At 43.5% G+C, this 22,183-nt stretch overlaps 3 protein-coding genes across 6 annotated transcripts in view; 2 read left to right on the forward strand and 1 right to left on the reverse strand.

Moving 5' to 3' along the window:
- PEX14 (peroxisomal biogenesis factor 14) overlaps positions 1 to 19,278 on the reverse strand; it is a 137,413-nt gene extending 118,135 nt beyond the window's left edge. For 3 of the 4 annotated variants that reach the window (XM_060141470.1, XM_060141469.1, XM_060141467.1), the window contains exons 1-2: positions 19,220 to 19,278; positions 2,027 to 2,074 (exon numbers count right to left, since the gene is read on the reverse strand). In XM_060141470.1, the coding sequence (XP_059997453.1) occupies positions 2,027 to 2,074; positions 19,220 to 19,255 (84 nt within the window). In that variant the 5' untranslated portion in view covers positions 19,256 to 19,278. The remainder of the gene's footprint in view (positions 1 to 2,026; positions 2,075 to 19,219) is intronic. The other variant, XM_060141468.1, reaches the window with a different exon arrangement.
- On the forward strand, positions 8,502 to 8,937 carry LOC132516480 (large ribosomal subunit protein eL32-like). The gene is given in 2 exon segments (XM_060142878.1): positions 8,502 to 8,842; positions 8,844 to 8,937. Coding segments are annotated over 2 exon segments (435 nt in total).
- A 1,251-nt stretch (positions 19,279 to 20,529) lies between the features above and the next one.
- LOC132516382 (small ribosomal subunit protein eS4, X isoform-like) lies at positions 20,530 to 21,371 on the forward strand. The gene has a single exon (XM_060142824.1). The coding sequence runs from the start codon at positions 20,553 to 20,555 to the stop codon at positions 21,342 to 21,344; it is 792 nt and encodes a 263-aa protein (XP_059998807.1). The 5' UTR covers positions 20,530 to 20,552; the 3' UTR covers positions 21,345 to 21,371.
- Positions 21,372 to 22,183: the final 812 nt, after the last annotated feature.

Consider the following 22,183-nt stretch of genomic DNA (forward strand, 5'->3'; position numbering starts at 1 on the left):
GAGAACAGGCAGCTTCCATTAAGGAATTTTGTGGAAAATATGCACCCCACTCAGTTAAAAACAAAACCAAAAATAACTGAGCATGGTGCTCCCTCAACACTGGACTATCCTATTCCTCCAGACCTGGCTTCAAGTTTCACAAAAACCATCCCTAAGCACCCCCTACCCCCAGAGAACTCTTCCTTCTCTGAATAATGAGGGCTCTCTTATACTCCCAGCCAGGCAATTCTGCACCAAATTATATACAATTTTGTACTGTTTGCTAAAATTATATACAGCCTTGTGCTGTTTGCTAATTGTTTTGCATGTAACAAATGCATTTTCTTCCCCAAATGAAATATATAAATTACTTGGGAAGAAGGCTTAGCTTTATTCTTCAATTGTCTGTTCCTGAGCACCCAGGAGACAGCTAACACACACGGCCTGAGGAATCTCCCCTGGGAAGGTGTGACTTGGGCTGAATGCCTCAGGGCTTTCTGTGGGTGGGCGCTCCCATCCCATCACTTCTCTGGCACCCTATGACTCTCTCCAGTCTGCTGCCGGTTCACAGCAGCTCATCCTCTACCCCCGACCTACTACACAAGCCGTCACTAGCCCTCGGAGGCTTCTCTGCCTGGCACCCTCCCACTGCCACTCCCAAGAGGCAGAAGTAGCTCACACAAGACCATACAGCTCGGCTGGTGCCCTCATTTAATCAGGCTGCTGCAAACGGCTGACCAAAAGCAATAAGGGCATGACTGAGAGACTGTGGGAGTTTAATATAAAAAAATTAATAAAAAAAAAAGAGGGGAAGAAGAAAGGGTCTACCTTTTAATAGGGCCCTAATTACACAACTCATAGGATCAACCCAAATGAGATGGGAGTTTATTTCAGGGGTTTTTTTTAATTATTGTTTTTATATATATATATAAATTGCTGCTATGTGTTTTCTTTCCTCTGAGCAATTATGCAGCAAGTACGTAAAGAGGGGAAAAAATATTAATTAAATATAAGGTAATTGTAGAGCTGGCCTTGAGAGAATGAGTCTGAACTCTGGACGATCGCAGGCTACTAGGGTTTGAAGACTGCTCAGGGCCTCCCAGAAAAGAAAGAAATAAAAATACAACCAACCAACAAGCAGATGCAGAGTACAGCAGGAAAAGACCAGTGCACAGAAACACTAGCAGAGCCAAGGGGCTGCAGGGCTCCAAGTACCCAGAAATCAGTGAGGCTGCCGATTGCCCAGGGCTCATTGCTTGAAAGAATGCCCAGAAGTTTATACAATCACGCCCCAAAAGATGGTCCAGCCACTCTTCTGGTGATCAGTAGTTAAATCCGTAGATTAAAATGTAAAAAGAGGGCTTCCCTGGTGGCGCAGTGGTTGAGAGTCCACCTGCCGATGCAGGGGACACGGGTTCGTGCCCTGGTCCGGGAAGATCCCACATGCCGCGGAGCGGCTGGGCCCGTGAGCCATGGCCACTGAGCCTGCGTGTCTGGAGCCTGTGCTCCGCAACGGGAGAGGCCACAACAGTGAGAAGCCCGCGTACAGAAAAAAAAAATAGTATAAGCAGATAATGTTGGAAATGAGTATCACAAACCAAATTACTGACCAGGCAAAAATGGAACTCTCTCCCTTACCTGTTCTTCAAAGGCCACCTGAAGTGCCCTCACCCTGAGAAGCAGAATGGCTATTTCAGACAATCAAGCAGCTACTTGGTCAGGCCCAGCAACCTCGCTCCAGCTCAGCCTCCAAAGGTTTCAGGCATCCCACTAATTACCACTGATTCAAACAAGTAAAATGGTGCATCACCACACCTGGGGCAGATGCTTTCCATTCCAGAAAAGACCAGGCTTTACTAAGGGGAGATCTCGCTAATCCCTGAGTGCCAGAAGAGGAATCAGAAGTTAGAGATCACTTGCGGGCTGTCTCCACAGAGCACCTACTCCTAAAGCGGCACTACTGATGCAAAACTATAGGAGCATAAGGTTTCTTGAAACTCAGTATTTTAATTATTAGAAAATTATACTATATATCATGGCTTCTTACCAGCGGCTCTCGAGGTGCCACATTTTCACTTCCTGGATTAGAGCTTGGCTGCAAAGAAAAATAAAAACAAAAGTAAGATCGCAGTGCCACCCAATGGACATCAAAAAAACCAAAGGTGTGCCATTCTCGAGCAACACACACAAACAACTACTTCTCATATTTCTCACCAGTTTTCCATACCGCAGAGTGTTCTGTGGTGGGTTACCTGTAAGAAGCAGCCCGAAGAAGAGCCTGAATTTACCAGTGAACACGAAGAGACTGTTTCTGGGTTTACTGTCACGGCACCTCAAGAAGGCTGCATTTAGCTTAGGAGGGCTCTGGCAGCTGAGCAGCAGGGGCTGGGGACCATCACAAAATCCGCAGCAATAGGAGAAGTCCACAAAAGCCTTTAAGTGAAAGCCAAACTTCCCTTTTGCCGTGTCTCCCCCGCCACTGACCAGCGAGAGCAGAGCAAAAGTGGAGAACCAGATTCAGCCACAAGGGGGCCCCAGTTGCCCACGCTCAGCATTTTCTCTGGGCACCTATTTGGAGCCAAGGAAGCAGCAAACTATGGACACTGGTTCCTATTTATCACCTGTCACTAAGGATACCAATCCCCAGTAGTAAAGAAAGCCGAGTTTAAATCCGTTTTGTAAATAAGCTAGTGACAAGCTGACAGATAAGCAGAGCAACCCACAGCCAGGCAGCATGTGGCCCACTCGCCTGGCCCTAGTCTGTTTCCTTCTCTGGATCTCTCCCCTCACCCTCACACTTACCTTCAACCCTTGGCTGATCTGGCCAAAATTCAGAGAAAGGAAGAGAGAGAGACAGAGACAGACAGACTGGGAGGAAATCTACAAATCTCCAAAAGAAGGAAACAAGCAGCCTGAGAGAGTTATGATTAGTTTACTGTTACTGATGTTCAAACCAATTTCCAATTATCTACAGATAATATCCAGACAAATGAGCTAATCTGTGGGTCTCAGGAGCCAGCCTCCAAACTCCTCCCAGCTAGTCAGATGGCAAGTGCCAAGCCTCCTGGGAAAAAGGATAGAAGGTGGAAGAGGAGAAAGTCCAGTCCAGAGGGTCCCCAAAGATTTCCTCATGCCCAATAGCTACCACACAGCGGGCACAGGGCCCAGTGACAAGGACTCTGCTCAAAGGACTCTATCTCCTCATTCAAGGTCCTGTCTCAAGAGCCCCTTCTTCTGCCAGGACAAGAAGGTCAGCCAGCATGAAACTAACTAGAAAGTCTCAGAGAACCTGAGCATGCTTTCCCTTCCTCCCTCCCCCACTGTCCCTCCCTCCTAAGGCTCCAAGCATCAGTAAGCTCATGCGTTCAGATCTCTAGCCCAGACACCTCTGAGTTCTACACCCAACTGCCTTCCTGCCTCCTCTTGGACTTAACAAAATCCCATAACAGATTCATAATCCTCTCCCTCCGCCATATTTGTACGCTTCCACTGTTCCCTGTCTGGGTGAATGTCACAACCTTCCACCAAAATACGCAAACTAGAATCCAAAAGGCCATCCCTGACAGCTCTTCCCCTCACTTGCCAGAGCAAGTCCTGCCAATACGCCTTCCTAAATATCCATGGAATCAATCATCCACTTCTCTCCATTTCTTCTGTCATCACTTAGGTCCAAGCTTCCAAAATCTCCTGCCTGGACCACTGCAATAGCCTTCTAATCAGCTCACGCACATCCACGCTGGCTCTCTTCTAATTCATTTTCCACACAGCAAACAGACTATCGCTTCAAAACGATAATCTGATCTCATCCACCCGCCCCAGTAAACATCAACAACGCTAATACAGAAAAGCCCTCCCAGCTTGGCCACGCGTCTCCTCTGACTACATATTAGGTCTGCGTGGCACCACGAACCCCAGCTCTGCGCAGAAGAGACATACTGGCCTTTGCTTCCTCTGTCAGTGGGACTTTACGCCAGGTATTCCCTCCCTTCCCTCTGACAATCTGATTCATCCTTCAAATTTCAGTTAAGTCACTTCTTTGGGGAAGCATTCCTTCTCTGACAGCCATGACACGATCAAATCTCCCTAATATACACTCACACCGTATACCTCTCCTTCAAGGGCTGGGCAGAACTGCAACTTTAAGTGTGTGATATTCCGATTGATGTTTGTGTCCCTCGCCAGACTATAAACTCCACATGGGCAGAAACTGTCTGTGTTTGCTCATCACTGTATCCCTGGGGCCTAGGACAGTATCAGGCACAGATTAGGCCTTCCATAGATATTTGCTGAATGAATGAATGGTCAATAAAGAGCAGAACAGATTTGGTTTGAATGGGTTACATAAAGTTCATTACCTTCCTGAGGGCTTCCTTCACTCCATTTGGTAAATACTAAGTGCTAACATTTATTTAGCTCCTTCTTCATTTCATTCTCATAATAAATGTATGAAATTATTGCTGATGAGGAAACTGAGGCAAGGGAGGTTAAATAACTTGCCCATGATGACTCAGGTAGTAACTGGTACTAAGATGATTTGAGCCCTTCTACTTAATCAAAATAATCGAGTTTTGTTTAGACTACATTTTATTAAGCAACAACCTTAATACTACCCCATAAATAATAATGTAGGTTATTTGACTAGATGAAACAAACTAACACAAACAGCTTTAATATTTAGGAAGCCTGATTCTGATTTAAACCAAAACTTTCTTCCTGAGATACAACTAATCACTGAGGCATTATCTCCAAGGAACTTCCCTTAAAATTAGTTCATCCCCTGAATAGCTAATGTTTGCCAGAGGAAAAACTTTAAGCAATATACAGTACCAAGTAAGTCTCTTTCATCGTATACCCTTCTGTACCTTTCTAAACTGTGAGCCATGTAAATATATTATGCTTTAAAAAATTAAACACTAAAAAAATTTAAAAGGAAGCTTCCCTTTCATCCCAACAGCCTCCTCTTCCTTGGGGACACAGCACTGATGCTGGCTCCTTATATATTCTTCCAGGGATATTCAAGGCGTATAAGAAGCACACATGTGTGTGCATATCCCCACCAAAGAATTTAAACAGCAACACTCTCCAAATTCTTCAAACCTCAGCTTCACAGAGCCTTCTGGGGTCTCAGCACACCAAAGCCCAACCTCCAAACTCAATCTCGGAGGCTGCTTAGAAAGGAACAAGCATTTCCACACCCGTATTCCAACTCACGGTACTGTCCGAGGTCGGTTAGACCTTACTAGTGAACTCAGTGGACTTCTCGCCAATCTGGGAATTGCCCAATATGATTACATTCTAGATGATTCGCCAGCTCGCGTTGAAATACCTGTAATCTAAAATGGACCATCCCGACCTCCTGTCTGTGTCCTTTAGAAAACTATTTCTTCATGACCAAGACAGCCTTCATTCCTCTTTACTGCTCTGCACGTTGATATCCTTGATAATACCATCTGAAATTCTTCATTATATAACTAGTTTATTATCTGTCTATCCTTTAAGTTCCTTGAAGGCAGGCACTTTACCACCTTAGTGAAGGCAGATCTTTAGCACTTAGAATGTCACTTGTACTCAATAAGTATGGGCTTAATTAATTTTTTTAATTAAAAAAATTAAACCAAAGGAACCACTTTATATACATAAGCCAAAATGAAGCAAGCAAAGGACCATAGCAGTGTCTTTCCCTGGAACATTTCACCTACAACAAACCACAAATCTGGCCACTCTCAAAGCAATGTCACGACCCAACGGTTCTCAACCCTGGGGCATAATCACCCCAACAAGGGCATTTAAAAATGTGTAGAGGTGTTTCTGGCTGTCACAGTGACCAGGGAGCAGGGAGTCCCATCAGCATTTAGAGGGCAGAGGCTTGGGAGGCTAAATGTCCTGCAATGGACACCATGAAGAACTATTCCATGCAAACACCAACAGGACCCCTGGGAGAATCCTGACCACTCCGCTTCCTCATGAGGAGGAGGAAGACAGACTCCCATCTTTTACATGATGCTGCTTCAAAAGAGGGCAAAGGGGGCTTCCCTGGTGGCGCAGTGGTTGAGAGTCCGCCTGCCGATGCGGGGGGCGCGGGTTCGTGCCGCGGTCCGGGAAGATCCCACATGCCGCAGAGCGGCTGGGCCCGTGAGCCATGGCCGCTGAGCCTGCACGTCCGGAGCCTGTGCTCCGCAACGGGAGAGGCCACAACAGTGAGAGGCCCGAGTACCGCAAAAAAAAAAAAAAGAGGGCAAAGGTCTGAGCGGGCAACTGCTTGTCAGAAGCTGAACTAAGCTCACACAGGTCCATGAGTCTCATCAGGCCAGCTTTTGTGAAAGTCCAATACTTCTCAAACACCTGCCCCTACATTGACCCCCTTTTAAGTGGTCAAGTCTATTTTCCAGCCTGAAACAAATCCCTACAAATTAAATTCCAACTTAATCCTGAAAACTCTTGACAGGGTGGTTTATGGTTTTAAAAATAATAATAGTAATAGTAAGGTTTAGAAATCACCAGCTGAGGATCCGCAGTCAGGATCCTCAGAGGCTGGAATGCAGAGAGCAGGCAGGGAGAAAAAGCATCAGAATGCTTTAAAAAATAAACAGGCAAACAAAAAAAGGCCACAGTGGCAGGGAGAGAAATGTGTCAGTTTGGTAGAGACAAAAGGCGCTCTCACTCCTGCTGTCCAAGCACTGACCTTCCCCAGCCAGGAGGTGTGCCCACGTGCTGACCTTGATGCACAGCAAAGGTCAACTGCACACACAGCTCAGATCTGAGCAACCAGAAAAACACTCAGTTCTAGGAGCGCTCATCCTATACCTGCCAGCGACTGTGTAGCTCTGGGTATGTCCTAGGCAAGATATGGCCTATAGTTCTTTGCCGGGAAGAATAAGATTCAATTCAACAAATGTTGTTGGAGAGGCACTGGTATAGTAGCAAGTGCATGACCTTTGGGATTAATAACTGAGGGGCTGTGGGTATACTGGTCAACCTCTCTGAACCACAGTTCCTCATCCACAGGAATAATGGGAATAATACCAACACCCCACATTCAGGATGAGATGAGGATCATGAAAGTTATATCATTCTTCTGCTCAAAATGAACCAATAGAGTCTGCCCTATGATGAAGTAATAGGGACCAGGTTTACCCTCCCACTGTAAACAACTAGAAAACTAAACAAAATAAATGACACCACTGTTTGTAGACACTGGACAGCAGGCAATACAGGACTTTGATTCCTGACAGAACAGAAACAAATGATAGGAGTCCTAAGACCACCCTGGCTTCTGACAGATTTCTGCACATTTCAGACCAAGGACCCAGGGTGGGGGCAGTGGTGGGAGGGGGGAATCCCAGCAGATCACAGCAACAGATTGAGGAAACAGACTGGAGTTCAGGGAGGCTAAGTCAGCTGAAAGGTGCAGGACAGAGTTCCAGAGAGGAGGGAGCTTTGCAGAAAGGGAGCTCCAGAAATCTGTACAGAGGTTTCCTTAAGTCTGTACTGAATATTAAAATGTGTACATGCATAGAATGACACTCCACGAGACTGAAAAAAGACTGATGAAGAAGCTGCAAACTGAACAGTTCCCAGAACCCTCATAGGTCTCACAAGTCCCAAGCACCAGAGTGGAGCATTTTCCCTGCTCGATCAGGGCATTCAGTAGAGACCCGGAAGGGCCACATCTTGGTGGGGGGCGGGGGGGGGGGTGTCAGATCACCCCTAGGATAAAAACGACCCTAGATCAGGACTTGAAATAATCAGAATGAACCAAAAGTAACTTAATCACCCACCAGAACAAAACTCAACACTCTTTCAAGTAAGATCGCAATCCAGACCCTCAATGATGTAAAATTCACAGCACCCAGCACCTAATCAAAAATCTCAACATGTGTCAAGAAGCAGGAAACTGTGACCTATAATAATAAGAAAAATTAGAATAATTAGCAAACAAGAGCATTAAGACAGTGTCATAACTTTATTCAAGAATTTAACTCATTTAAAAAATACAAATATCAAATCATGTTGTACACCTGAAATTAACATAATGTGGTATGTCGAGTAAACCTCAATAAATAAAAAAGAATTTAAAGGAAAACATGATCATAGTAAGGAGAGAAATGTGAGGTATAAAAAGAAAATAGAACTTCCAGAGATGAAAAAACACATCTGAAATAAAAATTTCACTGAATGGTAATGACAATAGGTTAGATACTGCAGGAAAAAAAAAGTGCACTTGAAAACATAGAAACTGAGCAAAATGAAGGACAGAGAGGGGGAAAGAAGACCAAAAAAAGAAAAATATTTGAAGAAATAATGGCTGAAAAATTTCCAAGTTTGATGAAAACTACAAACTCACAAAGAAGCTCAACACACTCCAAGCAGAACAAACACAAAAGTGACTAAGGTGCACCATAATCACGTGCTCAAAGTTCATGAAAAGGGGAAAATCCTTTAAGTAGCCAGAAAAAAATTAATCAAAATTAAGAATGACTTCAGACTTCTGAACAGCAACTGTGCAAGCCAAAAAAAATACAATGGAACAGTATCTTCAGCTCTTCCTTGGCCTGCCTACAGAGGTGGCAGCCACCACGGCCGCCCTCAAACCCCTCGTGAAGCTCAAGATTGTCAAAAAGACCAAGAAGTTCAACCCACACCAGTCAGACCGGTATGTCAAAATTAAGCGGAACTGGCAGAAATCCAGAGGCACTGTGCGCAGGAAATTCAAGGGCCAGATCCTGATGCCCAACATTGGTTATGGGAGCAACAGGAAAACAAAGCTCATGCTGCCCAGTGGCTTCCGGAAGTTCCTGGTCCACAACTTCAAGGAGCTTGAAGGGCTGCTGATGTGAAACAAATCTTACTCTGCTGAGATTACTCCAAGAACTCAAAGCCACTGCGGAAAGAGCAGCCCCGCTGGCCATCAGAGTCGCCAATCCCAATGCCAGGCTGCACAGCAAAGAAAATGAATAGACAGGTCATGTGCACATTGTGTTTGTGTTGGAAAAAACAATAACAAAAACATAAAAACTCAGCCATCTGAGATTTTAAAAAAAATAGTATCTTTAAAATGCCCACAGAGGGTGGGGGGGAAGGTGGGGAGATACAACATGACTGTCAACCTAGAATTCTATATCCAATGAAAATATCTTTCAAAAATGAATACAAATTAAAGATTTTTTCAAAAGGAAAAAAAAAGCTAGAATTTGCCAACAGTATACTTGTACCACAAGAAATGTTAAAATGCTCCAATTAAAAGGCAGAGATTGTCAGACTGGGTGGGGAGAAAATGCAAGATGGAGCTATAGGGCATCCCTGGTGGCACAGTGGTTGAGAGTCCGCCTGCCAATGCAGGGGACACGGGTTTGTGCCCCAGTCTGGGAGGATCCCACATGCCGCGGAGCAACTAGGCCTGTGAGCCATGGCCGCTGAGCCTGCGCGTCCAGAGCCTGTGCTCCACAACGGGAGAGGCCACAACAGTGAGAGGCCCGCATACTGCAAAAAAAAAAAAAAAAAAAAAGAAGTAAAAGATGGAGCTATATATTGCCGACAAGAAACCCATTTTAAAGAAAAAGACACACATAGCTAAAAGGCCAAAGGATGGAAAATGATATACCATGCAAACACTAATCATAAGAAAGCTGTAGTGGCAATATTAATCTCAGGCAACTTCAAACTAAAAGATATTACCAATGATAAACAAGGACATTTCCAAAATAAAGGAGTCAGTCAAGAAGACATAATAATCCTGTATAAGTATGCACACATAATAGTTTCAAAACACATAAAGTAAATCAGACCGAATTTAAAAGATAAAAAGACAAATCCATAGTTATAGTTGGGGATTTAAATAATCCTCTCATCTTAATCAAAAAGTCAGTAAGGATATAGAAGACCTAAATAATACTATCAACCAACATGGCCTAATAACATTCCCAGAACACTTCACCCAACAGCAGCAAAATATACATTACAGTTGACCCTTGAACAAGGGAGTGAGGGGGAGCGACCCACACACAGTCAAAAATCCACATATAACTTTACAGTTGACCCTCCATATCCAAGGTTCCCCATCCACAGACTCAACCAACTGCAAATAGTGTAGTAATGAAGAATGTATTTATTAAAGAAGCTTTTAAGTGGACCTGCACAGTTCAAATCTATATTGTTCAACGGTAAAATGTATTTTCAAGTTCATAAGGAAAATTCATCAAGACAGACCATAAAATAAATTTACAAGACTTGAAATCATACAGAAAATGTTCTCTGATCACAATGGGATTAAACTAGAAATCACAGAAAAAAATACGGAAAAATTTCAAATGTTTGGAAATTAAACAGACTTCTAAATAATCTATGGGTCAAAGAAGAAATTACAGGGGAAGTAAGAAAATATTCTGAACTGAATGACAATGAAAACACAACACATCTAAATTTGTGGAATGCAGCAAAAGCCGTGCTTAGAAGGAAGTTTACAGTTTTAGTTAGTGACTTTAGAAAAGAAGCTAGAAAAATAGAACAAATGAAACCCAAAGTAAATAGTAAGAAATAAAATTTAAAACAACAGAGGAAAATCAATGAAATAAAAACTGGTGTTCTGAAGAACACTAAAATTGATAAATCTCTATGCAGACTGATCAATTAAAACAGACATTAATTTCCAACATTAGGAATGAAAAAGGGGAAATCTCTGCGTATTTTATATACATTTAAAAGATAAGGGAGGGACTTCCCTGGTGGCGCAGTGGTTAAGAATCTGCCTGCCAATGCAGGGGACACGGGTTCAAGTCCTGGACCAGGAATATCCCACATGCCACGGAGCAACTAAGCCTGTGTGCCACAACTACTGAGCCTGCACTCTAGAGCCCGCGAGCCACTGCTGAGCCCATGTGCCTCAACTACTGAAGCTCGCACACCTAGAGCCTGCAACAAAGAAAAGCCACCACAATGAGAAGCCCACGCACTGCAACAAAGAGTAGCCCCTGCTCGCTGCAACTAGAGAGAAAGCCCACGTGCAGCAACGAAGACCCAACACAGCCATAAGATAAATAAATAAAAAAAATTTTTTAAAAAGATAAGGGAATATTATGAAAAACCTTACAAACAAATTTGACAACTGCAAATGACTGCAAATTCCTTGAGACACAATATGCCAAAGATGACCCTAGGAAAAAAACAGAAAAGCTTAATAGCCTTATATCTGTTTTTAAAATACATAATTAATAATTTAAAACATAATTTTAAAATACTTAATTTAAAAAGAAATTAAGGGACTTCCCTGGAGATCCAGTGAGTATGACTCCATGCTCCCAATGAAGGGGGCCCAGGTTCAATTCCTGGCCGGGGAACTAGATCCTGCATGCATGCCGCAACTAAGAAGTCCACATGCCGCAACTAAGACCTGGTGCAGCCAAAATAAATAAATAAATAATAAAAAGAAATTAAGTTTACAACTAAAATTTTAAATGAAAACTCTAGGCCCAGGTGGCTTCACTGGTGAATTCTATCAAACATTTAAGAAAATAATAATAGTTGTCTTATAATAAACTATTTCAGAAAGTATAATAGAAAAAAAAGGTCAGGGGGGTGGGGGCTCCCTGGTGGCCTAGTGGCTAGGATTCCGAGCTTTCACTGCCGTGGCCCGGGTTCAATCCCCGGTCTGGGAACTGAGATCCTGTAAGATGCGTGGCACAGCCAAAAAAAAGGTAAAAATTCCCAATTCATTCTGATAGGCCAGCATTACCTTGACAACAAAACTAGACATAGATTTCACACACACAAACTATAAATCAATATCGCTCATAAACATAAATGTGAAAATCCTTAACAAAATATTGCCAAATCAAATCCAGCATTATATATCAATAAAAAGGGTAATATATCATGACCAAGTGGAATTTATCCAACAAATGCAAGGGTGGTTTAACATTTGAAAAATCAATCAACGTAACTCACATATTAACAGAATAAAGGAGGAAAACAATAGAATCAACTCGACAGACAGCAAAAAGAGCACCTGACAACATTCAAAACACATATGATTAAAAAAAAAACTAAGCAAAGTAAAAATAAAGGGGACCTTCAAAAAAACCTATGGTTGGGACTTTCCTGGTGGTGAAGTGGTTAAGAATCCGCCTGCCAACGCAGGGGACATGGGTTTGATCCCTGGTCTGGCAAAGGCCAACATGCCGCGGAGCAACTAAGCCCGTGCGCCACAGCTACTGAGCCTGAGCTCTAGAGCCCGCGCACCACAACTACTGAGCCCACATGCTGCTACTGAATGCCGTGCACCTAGAAGAGTCCGTGCTCCACAGCAAGAGAAGCCACTGCAATGAGAAGCCTGTGCACCACAACAAAGAGTAGCCCCAGCTCACCACAGCTAGATAAAGCCCGCGCACAGCAATGAAGACCCAACACAGCCAAAAATAAAAAATTTTTAAAATTTAGAAATTGAAAAACCTATAGCTAACATCATATTTAAATATGAAAGATTGAGTGCATTTTCCCTAAGATCAGGAATAAGGCAAGAATGTCTACTCCCAATATTTCTTTTAACATTGTACTAAAAGTCCTGCACAGTGCAATAAAGCAAGAAAAAAAAGGGCATACAAATTGGAAAGCAAGAAGTAAAGCTGTCTTTACTTGCAGATGACATAATCATCTACAGAGAAACAAGGAATCTACCCAAAAAACTATTAGAATTACAAATGAGCTTAACGAGGCTGCAGATATAAGGCCAACACACAAACTCAATTTTATTTCTATACACTAACACTGAACAATTAAAAATGAAATTTAAACATTAAATACAAAAAAATGAAATATTTAGAGAGAAATTTAACAGAATGTGTACATGACCTACACGCTTTAAACTATAAAATACTACTAAGGAAAATCAAAGACCTAAATGGAGGGGCTTCCCTGGTGGCGCAGTGGTTGAGAGTCCGCCTGCCGATGCAGGGGACACGGGTTCGTGCCCCGGTCCGGGAGGATCCCACACGCCACGGAGAGGCTAGGCCCGTGAGCCATGGCCGCTGAGCCTGCGCATCGGAGCCTGTGCTCCGCAACGGGAGAGGCCACAACAGTGAGAGGCCCGCATACCACAAAAAAAAAAAAAAAGACCTAAATGGAGACATATATCATTTTACGGAATTAGAGGATCAATACTGTTAAGATGTCAATTCTCCCCGAAACTGATCTATAGATTCCACACAATCCCAGTAAAAATCCCAGCAAGCTTTTTTGTAAGAACTGATAAACTGATTCTAAAATTTATATAGAGATGCAATGGACCAAAGCTAGAACAATTTTGAAAAAGAATAAGGTCAGAACACTTTACACTACCTGATTTCAAGATTTACTATAAAGCTACAGCATTCAAGATAGTACGATTGACCCTTGAACAACACAGTGGTTACGGGGGCTGACCCTCCGCACAGTCAAAAATCCACATGTAACTTTACAGTTAGCCCTCCATATCTATGGATTCAACCAACCATGAATTGTGTAGTACTGTAATATGTATTTGTTGAAAAAGAAATCCAAGTATAAGTGGACCCAGGCAGTTCAAACTCCTGTTGTTCAAGAGTCAACTGTATTTCCTTCACATTAGGAGAAACATAGATAAATGGAACAGAAGAGAGTCCAGAAATTAACCTACTATATACAATTTTTTTTATTTTTGACAAAGATGGCAAGATAATTCAATGGAGAAAGGGTAATCTGTTCAACAAATGATGCTGGAACAACTGATATCCATATGGGGAAAAAAAAAATTAACCTCAGCCTTTACCAATAAGCACATGAAAAGAGCTGCTTAATGTTATTTGTCAACACAGAAATGCGAATTAAAAGCACAGTGAAATACCACTACATACTCACTGGAATGGCTAAAATTAAAACAGACAGACAATACCAAGGGTTGATATGGATGTGGCGCAACTGGAATGCTCATACACTGCTGGTGGAATGAAAAATAGTACAACTTTGCAAAACACGTAAGCAATTTATTATAGAACTAAACATACACTTAGCATGTGACCCAGTAAATACACTCATAGGTATTTACCAAGAAAAATGAAAACATATGTATTCACAAACACACTTGAATATTTATAGTAGCCCCAAACTAGAACCAATCATGTGGGGGAAAGACTCTAATGTGACTGCCATGATCCCCACTTCCTGGTATTCATGCCCTTGTGTTGTCCCCTTGAGTGTGGGCAGAACTATGACTTGCTTCTGGCCAACAGAGTACAGTAACAGTGACAGAATGCATGTAATTACATGCATGTGGTTACAATATCTAAGACTGTAATGTCCACTTGCCTTTGAGGAAACAAGTGGCCATCCTGGGAAGACCCATGTGGCAAGAAACTGAGGGCAGGTCCTGGGTGACAGCCAGTCACAAAGAGAGGTCCTCAGCCTGAAGTCCATAAGGAACTAAATGCTGTCAATAACCACATGAGCTAGGAAGCAGATCCTTCCCCAGTCAGGACTCCGATGAGATCACAGCCCAGGCAGACACCTTGACTGCTGCCTTGTGAGACTCAGCTGAACTGTGTCCTGACTCCTGACCCACAGAAACTGTGAGACAATAAACATGTACTGCGTTAAGCTGCTAAATTTATAATAACACTGTTATGCAATAGGTAATTAATATAATCCAGATCCATCAAGTGGTGAACAGATCAACAAACTGTGGTATAGCTATACAATGGAATACTACCCACTAATAAAAAGTAATGAATTACTGAGACATACAATATAAATTTCACAAACATTATTATGAGCAAAAGTGAGACACAAAAGAATATTTACATTACGAATACATTCGTATGTAATCCTAGGAGAGACAAATATAATCTATAGTGATAAAAAGCAGTTCAGATTTCCTGAGGCCAAAGGCTAGGATTTACTGGGAAGCAAGGTAAGGGAACATTCAGCAATATGGGAATTGTTTTGATGCTGATTGTGGTGGTGGTTACACAGGTATATACATTTGTCAAAACTGACCACAACACATCTATTGGAATTCCACAGTAAAGTTTCTGGCCACAAAGACTTGGTCACTCAAAAAGATATTAATCTATGGATTTTAAGTTAGGATAGGGGCAGCTTTGGGGGATTGGCTAGTAATGGGAGGGACGCCAAGGAGGCTTCTGAGATCCCAGTAACGCTTGATTTCTTGATCTGAGTAGTGCTTACACAAGTGTGTGCTCACTCCGTGAAAATTCACCAAGCTGGACACATAATTGGTGTACTTTCTGGGTGTATGTTAAACAGCAGTAAAAAGTTTTAAAAAAATTTTAAAGGCTAGGGAGTCGTTCTAAATTAAAGCATACTAAAGAGACAAATCAATGCACTCCCTATTTCTTCATTGGATCCTGATTGTTTTTTTAAATTGGAGAATTTTGAATGTGGTATTAGTAAATAATATTTCATCAATACCAAACTTCTTGTGTGATAATGGTATTATGGTTATGTAGGAGAATAACCTTACTCTTACGAGAGACAAGATGAAGTATTCTAGGATGAAATATCATGATGTCTGTAACTTACTATCAAATCCTTCAAAAATATACATAAAGAGACTGAGATAAAGCTAATTCAGCAAAATGTAAACAGTGTATATTGGTGAAGTTTTCATGGGAGTTTTACAGGAGTTCTCTGTATTATTCTTTAAACTTTCCTATAAGTTGGAAACTTTTCAAAATAAAGAGTGAGGGGAAAAATGTCTTGTTTGAACTACTGTTATTCAAGAGTTCAATAATCTTCCAAAACTGCATACAGAAACTTGGAGAAGGAAACCAACATTCACTGAGCACTTAATATGCACCACACACTCTTAACATCTGTGGCTTCAGTCAACCCTCAAATGGGATTATTATTACTCCCATTTTACAGAGAAGAAAACTGAGGTTCAGAGAGGTAGAGTGACAAGTCCAATAGTAAGTGAGTGCCGGAGTTCAAAGCAAAGTCTGTCAGGATACAAGGCCATGCTCTTCCACTCCGTAACATCTTTGCTGTACTCTTCTCCCTTCCCTGCCTCTGTGTTTTCTCAGTCCAAAATTTATTATATCCAGTGAACCTGAACAGATTAGAAATCTATGTTCTGTAATAATTCTCAATATTCAACAACCATTAAACAATCAGATTGAACCATGCTTCTGCCCTTCACTAAAGACAGAAAAACTGATGGGAAAGTACAAAAATAGGGATGACATTTCCCGTTCCTATGGGCCATAACATGTACAGACTAGAAGGGACTTTGATAAGAGATTAGCCATACAAAACCGAGTAATGTGGAATAAACAGGATAAGCAATAAATGCAATTCCAACAGACTGTTTTGAAGACAGCCTAAAAAGACTATACCATTATGAAAAAGAAAGTATATCGCTGAAATCTAAAAGGCACAAAGGACAGCTAGGATAAACACCAGCATTCAACGTATTCCTTTAAATTTCAGGAAATTACTTCCGAGCAAATAAAAAACCAACCTTAGTGGACTGGTGGTCAACATATGAAATTTCATATCCCAAAAAATGTTTTAATAGGGATTGGGAAAAGGCTTAGATGATTTGTAAGTGAAACTCCAGAGTTTACTGAATGGAATAATAATAGGTAACACACTGTGTCAGGCACTGTTCTAAAATAAGTTAATTCATTTAATCCTCAGAGCAATGCTATGAGATAGGCACTAGTATTATTCCTATTTTACAGATGGGGAAACTAAGACCAGAGAAGTTAACTAACTTGTCCAAGATCACACAGCTGGTAAGCAGTGGGGCTAGGATCCTAGCCAGTGGGGATGGCTCCAGAGTCCATACTTTTAACCACTGCTCTACACTGCCTTTCAAAGAAAGAAATTGTTGGTTATTTACCCTTAATCTTTCAAAATGAGAGATTGATGCCACACGGCCAACTAACAAACTTTCTATGAGAGACAGAATACTGCCTCAGTCCCAAAGGTGTGATGTGTTCTTCTCAGACACAAACCAGGTTTGGAGGAAATACCCAAACAGTTCATTCTTTCAGTTCCACACTGCTTTACTGGAGAAATGGGAAACCCACGGATCAGGACTAGAAAATGAAATGAGAAGCAACTGCTAAAGTGAGTTGGTTTACTTTAAATGTGTGCATTTGGGGCTTCTCTGGGGGTGCAGTGGATAAGAATCTGCCTGCCAATGCAGGGGACCAAGGTTTGATCCCTGGCCCGGGAAGATCCCCCATGCCGCGAAGCAACTAAGCCCATGCGCCACAATACTGAGCCCGCGCTCTAGAGCCCGTGAGTCACAACTACTGAAGCCCGCGTGCCTCGAGTCTGTGCTCGGCAAGAAGAGAAGCCACCGCAATGAGAAGCCCGCGCACCGCAACCAAGAGTAGCCCCCGCTCGCCGCACTACAGAAAGACTGCGCGCAGCAGCGAAGACCCAACACAGCCAAAAATAAAACTTAAAAAAAATTTTTTTTTATGTGTGCATTTGCAGCTTATTGTCAGTGACAGAATTTGGCGTAAAGCATTCAAGTTTTTTCCCAAGCTGCCAGCATTTTCTGATGCAATCCCATCTCTATCAGCTTTGGAAAGGAGGGCAAAGCAGCAGCAGAGTTGAAAACCAAACAAGTGCTGGCCCAGCCCCCTTAAGGAACCTAGATCCCTTGCACGTGTACAGGGAGGACAATTTCCAGAACCAAAGGAATCCTTGGGCACTACAAAGGCTCCGAGTGGCAGAATTTTTAGTAACCTTCACAGCACAGGCAAATTACATGCGCTGGCATCCTTTAATCCCAGCCTATGGGCATTCCTAACATGTAACAGCTCAGAGGAACCTAGATTCTAAGAAGCCTCAGCATTTCAGCAAGCTAAGCGGGTTAAGGCAGGAAAGGAGGGCCCACCCCACCACCAGGACACTCTCCACACTCCAGAATTTCCGACAGTGAGAAGACCAGAATCAGCCCTAGATATTTCTCACGTTTTACAATCTGGACATCTCTCTGAATCATTCACTCTGCTAACGGAAGCTGGTCTGGGGAACTCACAACTCCTCTATGTGCAATTCCTGTAACAGAATGATCATGAAGAATAAAAGAGTAATAAGAAACACTAAGCCATATTCTTCCAAGGAAGGAACTGAAATACCAGGAGGCCGCTGAGAAGTCCACAGGTGTTTCAAGCAGGTGAGAGATGAGTGATGAGGTCCAGGTTGAAACCAGTTTCTTCCTCCTCTGTCTAATCCTAACGAAACTTAAACATGTAGGGCTAACTAGTGGACTCACACGCAGCCGGGTTCAAACCCAGGCTTAATCAGGCAACTGATTTGCGGCGCGTTACAGACCCTGCAAAATGGCGGTTAATAGCCCGTACTTCATAAAGGTTGTAATGAGCATTAAACGAGATAATAAGCGTAATTTGTCCTCCGCATGACAGCACACACTCCGTAATTGTAAGGTACCGCTTACCCCATCCTCCTCACCTCAGCCCACCCCACCTTTGGACTACAAACGCCTACAGAGGCCTTAGCATCCACTGCTTCCTGACAGCAGACGGACAGGCAGGAGCACTGGTCCTCAAGGTCCCCCGACTGGAGTGGGATTCGGCTGATTCTGTGGCTGAAAAGCTAGAGCTCCTGGCCAAGAAAACCTAACTGTGGGCAGCAAAGACGGATCACCAGCCCAAAGCTCGGTGGCGTCGGTTGATTACAGTGAGTCCACTTCCTACCAACGCACTGAGAGGGTCCAAGTACATTCCCCCCCCTCCAACTTGGCAGGGGAAACGCAAAGGTGACTAAAGACGAAGAGGCTGGCAGCGGGGCCACCCAGAAGGCTGAGGCTGCGAGAGAGAGGGAACCCTGAAGGAGTAAGGCCTATCCCGAGAGGGAAGGGCCGGGAACGATCCAGCCTCTCTCACCCCTCTCCTCAAGCAGGGGCCCTCGCAGCTCAAGCCTGGGGGGCCTCTCAAGGGTCCCGCCACCGACCTGGCCAAGTACAAGTGGGACCCGAAGGGCTGGCAGGCGGGAAGTGGGGGGGGCCCTCGGGCGCCCCCGGGCCCCTGCTCGGGAATGTGGTCAAGGAGGGGTCACGCGGGGAGGGGCCGGGCGGCGAGGACCCGGGGAGGGGCGGGGCCCCGGATGGGGCAAGAGGTCGGAGCCCCCGGCTTCCGAGGCTCAGGGTCCCCACCGGCCTCCCAGCCACCCGCCGAGCGCCCCCTCCAGCGGGGTCCCCGCCAATACAGCGGGGCAGTCCCACTACCCTCACCTGGCTCGGCTGCTCTGCCTGCTCCGAAGACGCCATCTTTCTGAGGCCTGACCAGTCTATCGCCGCTGGGCGAGGCTTCTCCCAAGCGCCCTCGCTCTCGCTCTCTCGCCCAGACTAAAGTAGCCGGAACTGAGCTGTCGATGGGGGACGCCCGGGGAGGAGAGGGGAGCTCCCACGTCCCCCACACCGCTTACTGTTTCCATTAGGTCTCTGCTTTCCAGCAAGAACGATGCCTGTCCTTTTTGCTTTTTTATATGTATATTATACTTATTGAATTAAATCTCTGCCCATCTTCACAGTACCTTGGGCACATGTAGGGACACCCTAAGTATTTAATAAATGAACGAATGTGAAGAAACCTGGAAATTAATTAATTAACTGATGGTTCAGTCGGGTGCCTACCATTTGCCAGGCACTTTGGTAGCCGCGAGAAATAAAAAGATGCAAGACTCAACCCCTGCTCTCAAGTCTAGGCCAAATACACACACACACACACACATACACACACACACACACACGCGCGCAATTACATCTTGGAGCTAGGAGTCTGATAACGGTATGCAGGTCTATTAGGAGAACTCGGAAGGGGGCTTTTTGGAGAGGAGAGGCTTCTACGAACCGTTTTCACTTTATAGCGGTTGAGTTGTTAGATTTTAAGCTAATTGTGAAATTATACGAAAGGGTTGCATACATTAGAACTATCAGTCAGTTACATTGCAGTTGTTTTTTGATCAATGATGGTGTATTCAAAAGGGTTGCCTCAGTTAACAATTCCTCCTACCAAACAATTTTACATGTCTTTTTCTCATAATATCTGATTTCCTTTAATAAACAAAATATGAAAGAGATTGACCCTGAATGAATACGGGCTGATAATTATTCCTTGTTTATATAGAATGCCCCCCCATTTTTAAAAATTTTATTTATTTATGGCTGTGTTGGGCCTTCGTTTCTGTGCGAGGGCTTTCTCTAGTTGCGGCAAGTGGGGGCCACTCTTCATCGCGGTGCGCGGAGAATGCCCCTTTTTAAGCAAGGAAACTTTCTGATAATTTTTAAATTATTACTTTAATCTTAAATGTTAGTTTTTCAGGAGTGAAAAACACAGACTTTTCCATAAGTAACAGTATTAGAACAAAGACAAATATATTGTCAAGCAGCATCTGAACAATCTCAACAGTGATGTGGTTCGCATTTACCCTTTTGCCTCTGGTTTCTTTGAGACCTTAATGTTTAATCTAGTTATTTAAGCATTTCGTTCCGAGGTCCCAACCCAATTTGCAGAGCTGAAGCAGGGAATCGAAAGAGTGGAGCTATTTCCGTGCCTAGCGCAGCCATGGCTTGTGGTCCCAAGAAGCACCTGAAGCGCGTAGCAGCTCCAAAGCATTGGATGCTGGATAAACTGACTGGTGTGTTTGCTCCTCGTCCATCTACCGGTCCCCACAATCTGAGGGAATGTCTCCCTCTAGTTATTTTCCTAAGGAACAGACTTAAATATGCCCTAACAGGAGATGAAGTAAAGAAGATCTGCATGCAGCATTTCGTTAAGATTGATGGCAAGGTCCGCACTGATATAACCTACCCTGCTGGTTTTATGGATGTCATCAGCATTGACAAGACTGGAGAGAATTTTCGTCTGATCTATGACACCAAGGGTCGCTTTGCTGTTCATCGTATTACACCTGAGGAGGCCAAGTATAAGTTATGCAAAGTGAGAAAGGTCTTTATGGGGACAAAAGGAATCCCTCATCTGGTGACCCATGATGCTCGCACCATCCGCTACCCTGATACCCTCATCAAGGTGAATGACACCATTCAGATTGATTTGGAGACTGGCAAGATTACTGATTTCATCAAATTTGACACTGGTAACCTGTGCATGGTGACTGGAGGTGCTAACCTGGGAAGAATTGGTGTGATCGCTAACCGGGAGAGACATCCTGGTTCTTTTGATGCAGTTCATGTGAAAGATGCCAACGGCAATAGCTTTGCCACGCAGCTCTCCAACATTTTTGTTATTGGCAAAGGAAACAAACCATGGATCTCTCTTCCTCGTGGAAAGGGTATCCGCCTTACCATTGCTGAGGAGAGAGACAAGAGACTGGCAGCCAAACAGAGCAGTGGATAAAATTATCTCTAAGTGACGTGATTGGGAAAGTCTTTGTACTTATAGATAATACTACATAATTAAAAGCCTCTTTAGTGTTAAAAAAAAAAAGAGTGGAAATGTGCGAGTACCTTATGCTTCTCTGTTATGTTTTCAGCCAGACTGAAAGCTACACTCATCACTTTTTAAAATTGACTTCTGGGCTTCCCTGGTGGCGCAGTGGTTGAGAATCTGCCTGTCAATGCAGGGGACAAGGGTTCGAACCCTGGTCTGGGAAGATCCCACATGCCGCAGAGCAACTAGGCCCGTGAGCCACAACTACTGAGCCTGCGTGTCTGGAGCCTGTGCCCCGCAACAAGAGAGGCCGCGACAGTGAAAGGCTCGCGCACCGCGATGAAGAAGAGTGGCCCCCGCTCGCCGCAACTAGAGAAAGCCCTCGCACAGAAACGAAGACCCAACACAGCCAAAAATAAAAATAAAAATAAATAAATAAAAATTAAAAAAAAAAAACTGACTTCCTTCAGATCAGCGTGAAGGTTGGGACATTTTATAGATTTGTTCAGGTTGGAAAGGAAAAACAAATTAACACAGTACAATGACACTGCTTTATGTATTAATATCTTGCATCTATCTATATATATAGAAAGGAGTGCTGTAACAATTCAAGGGAGTATACGGGCGTGTCCTTCATAATACAAAATAAATCCCTGTTGACCTCATTTTGAACGCGCGAATGCAACTCCTTAATATAAGGCAGAAAAAAAAAACACCTCCGGCGTCTGGATTGCGCGACCTAAGTCGGCTTTGGACCCACAGACTACAGCTCCCGGCATGCCCCCGGGGCCGCAGGGAATTAGCTG

The sequence above is a fragment of the Lagenorhynchus albirostris genome, chromosome 2 (assembly GCF_949774975.1).
Source record: "Lagenorhynchus albirostris chromosome 2, mLagAlb1.1, whole genome shotgun sequence".
Lineage (NCBI taxonomy): Eukaryota > Metazoa > Chordata > Mammalia > Artiodactyla > Delphinidae > Lagenorhynchus > Lagenorhynchus albirostris.

What these genes read in the sequence shown, in the direction of transcription:
- LOC132516382 (XM_060142824.1), top strand. Translation starts at nt 20,553, where the DNA reads ATGGCTTGTGGTCCCAAGAAGCACCTGAAGCGCGTAGCAGCTCCAAAG.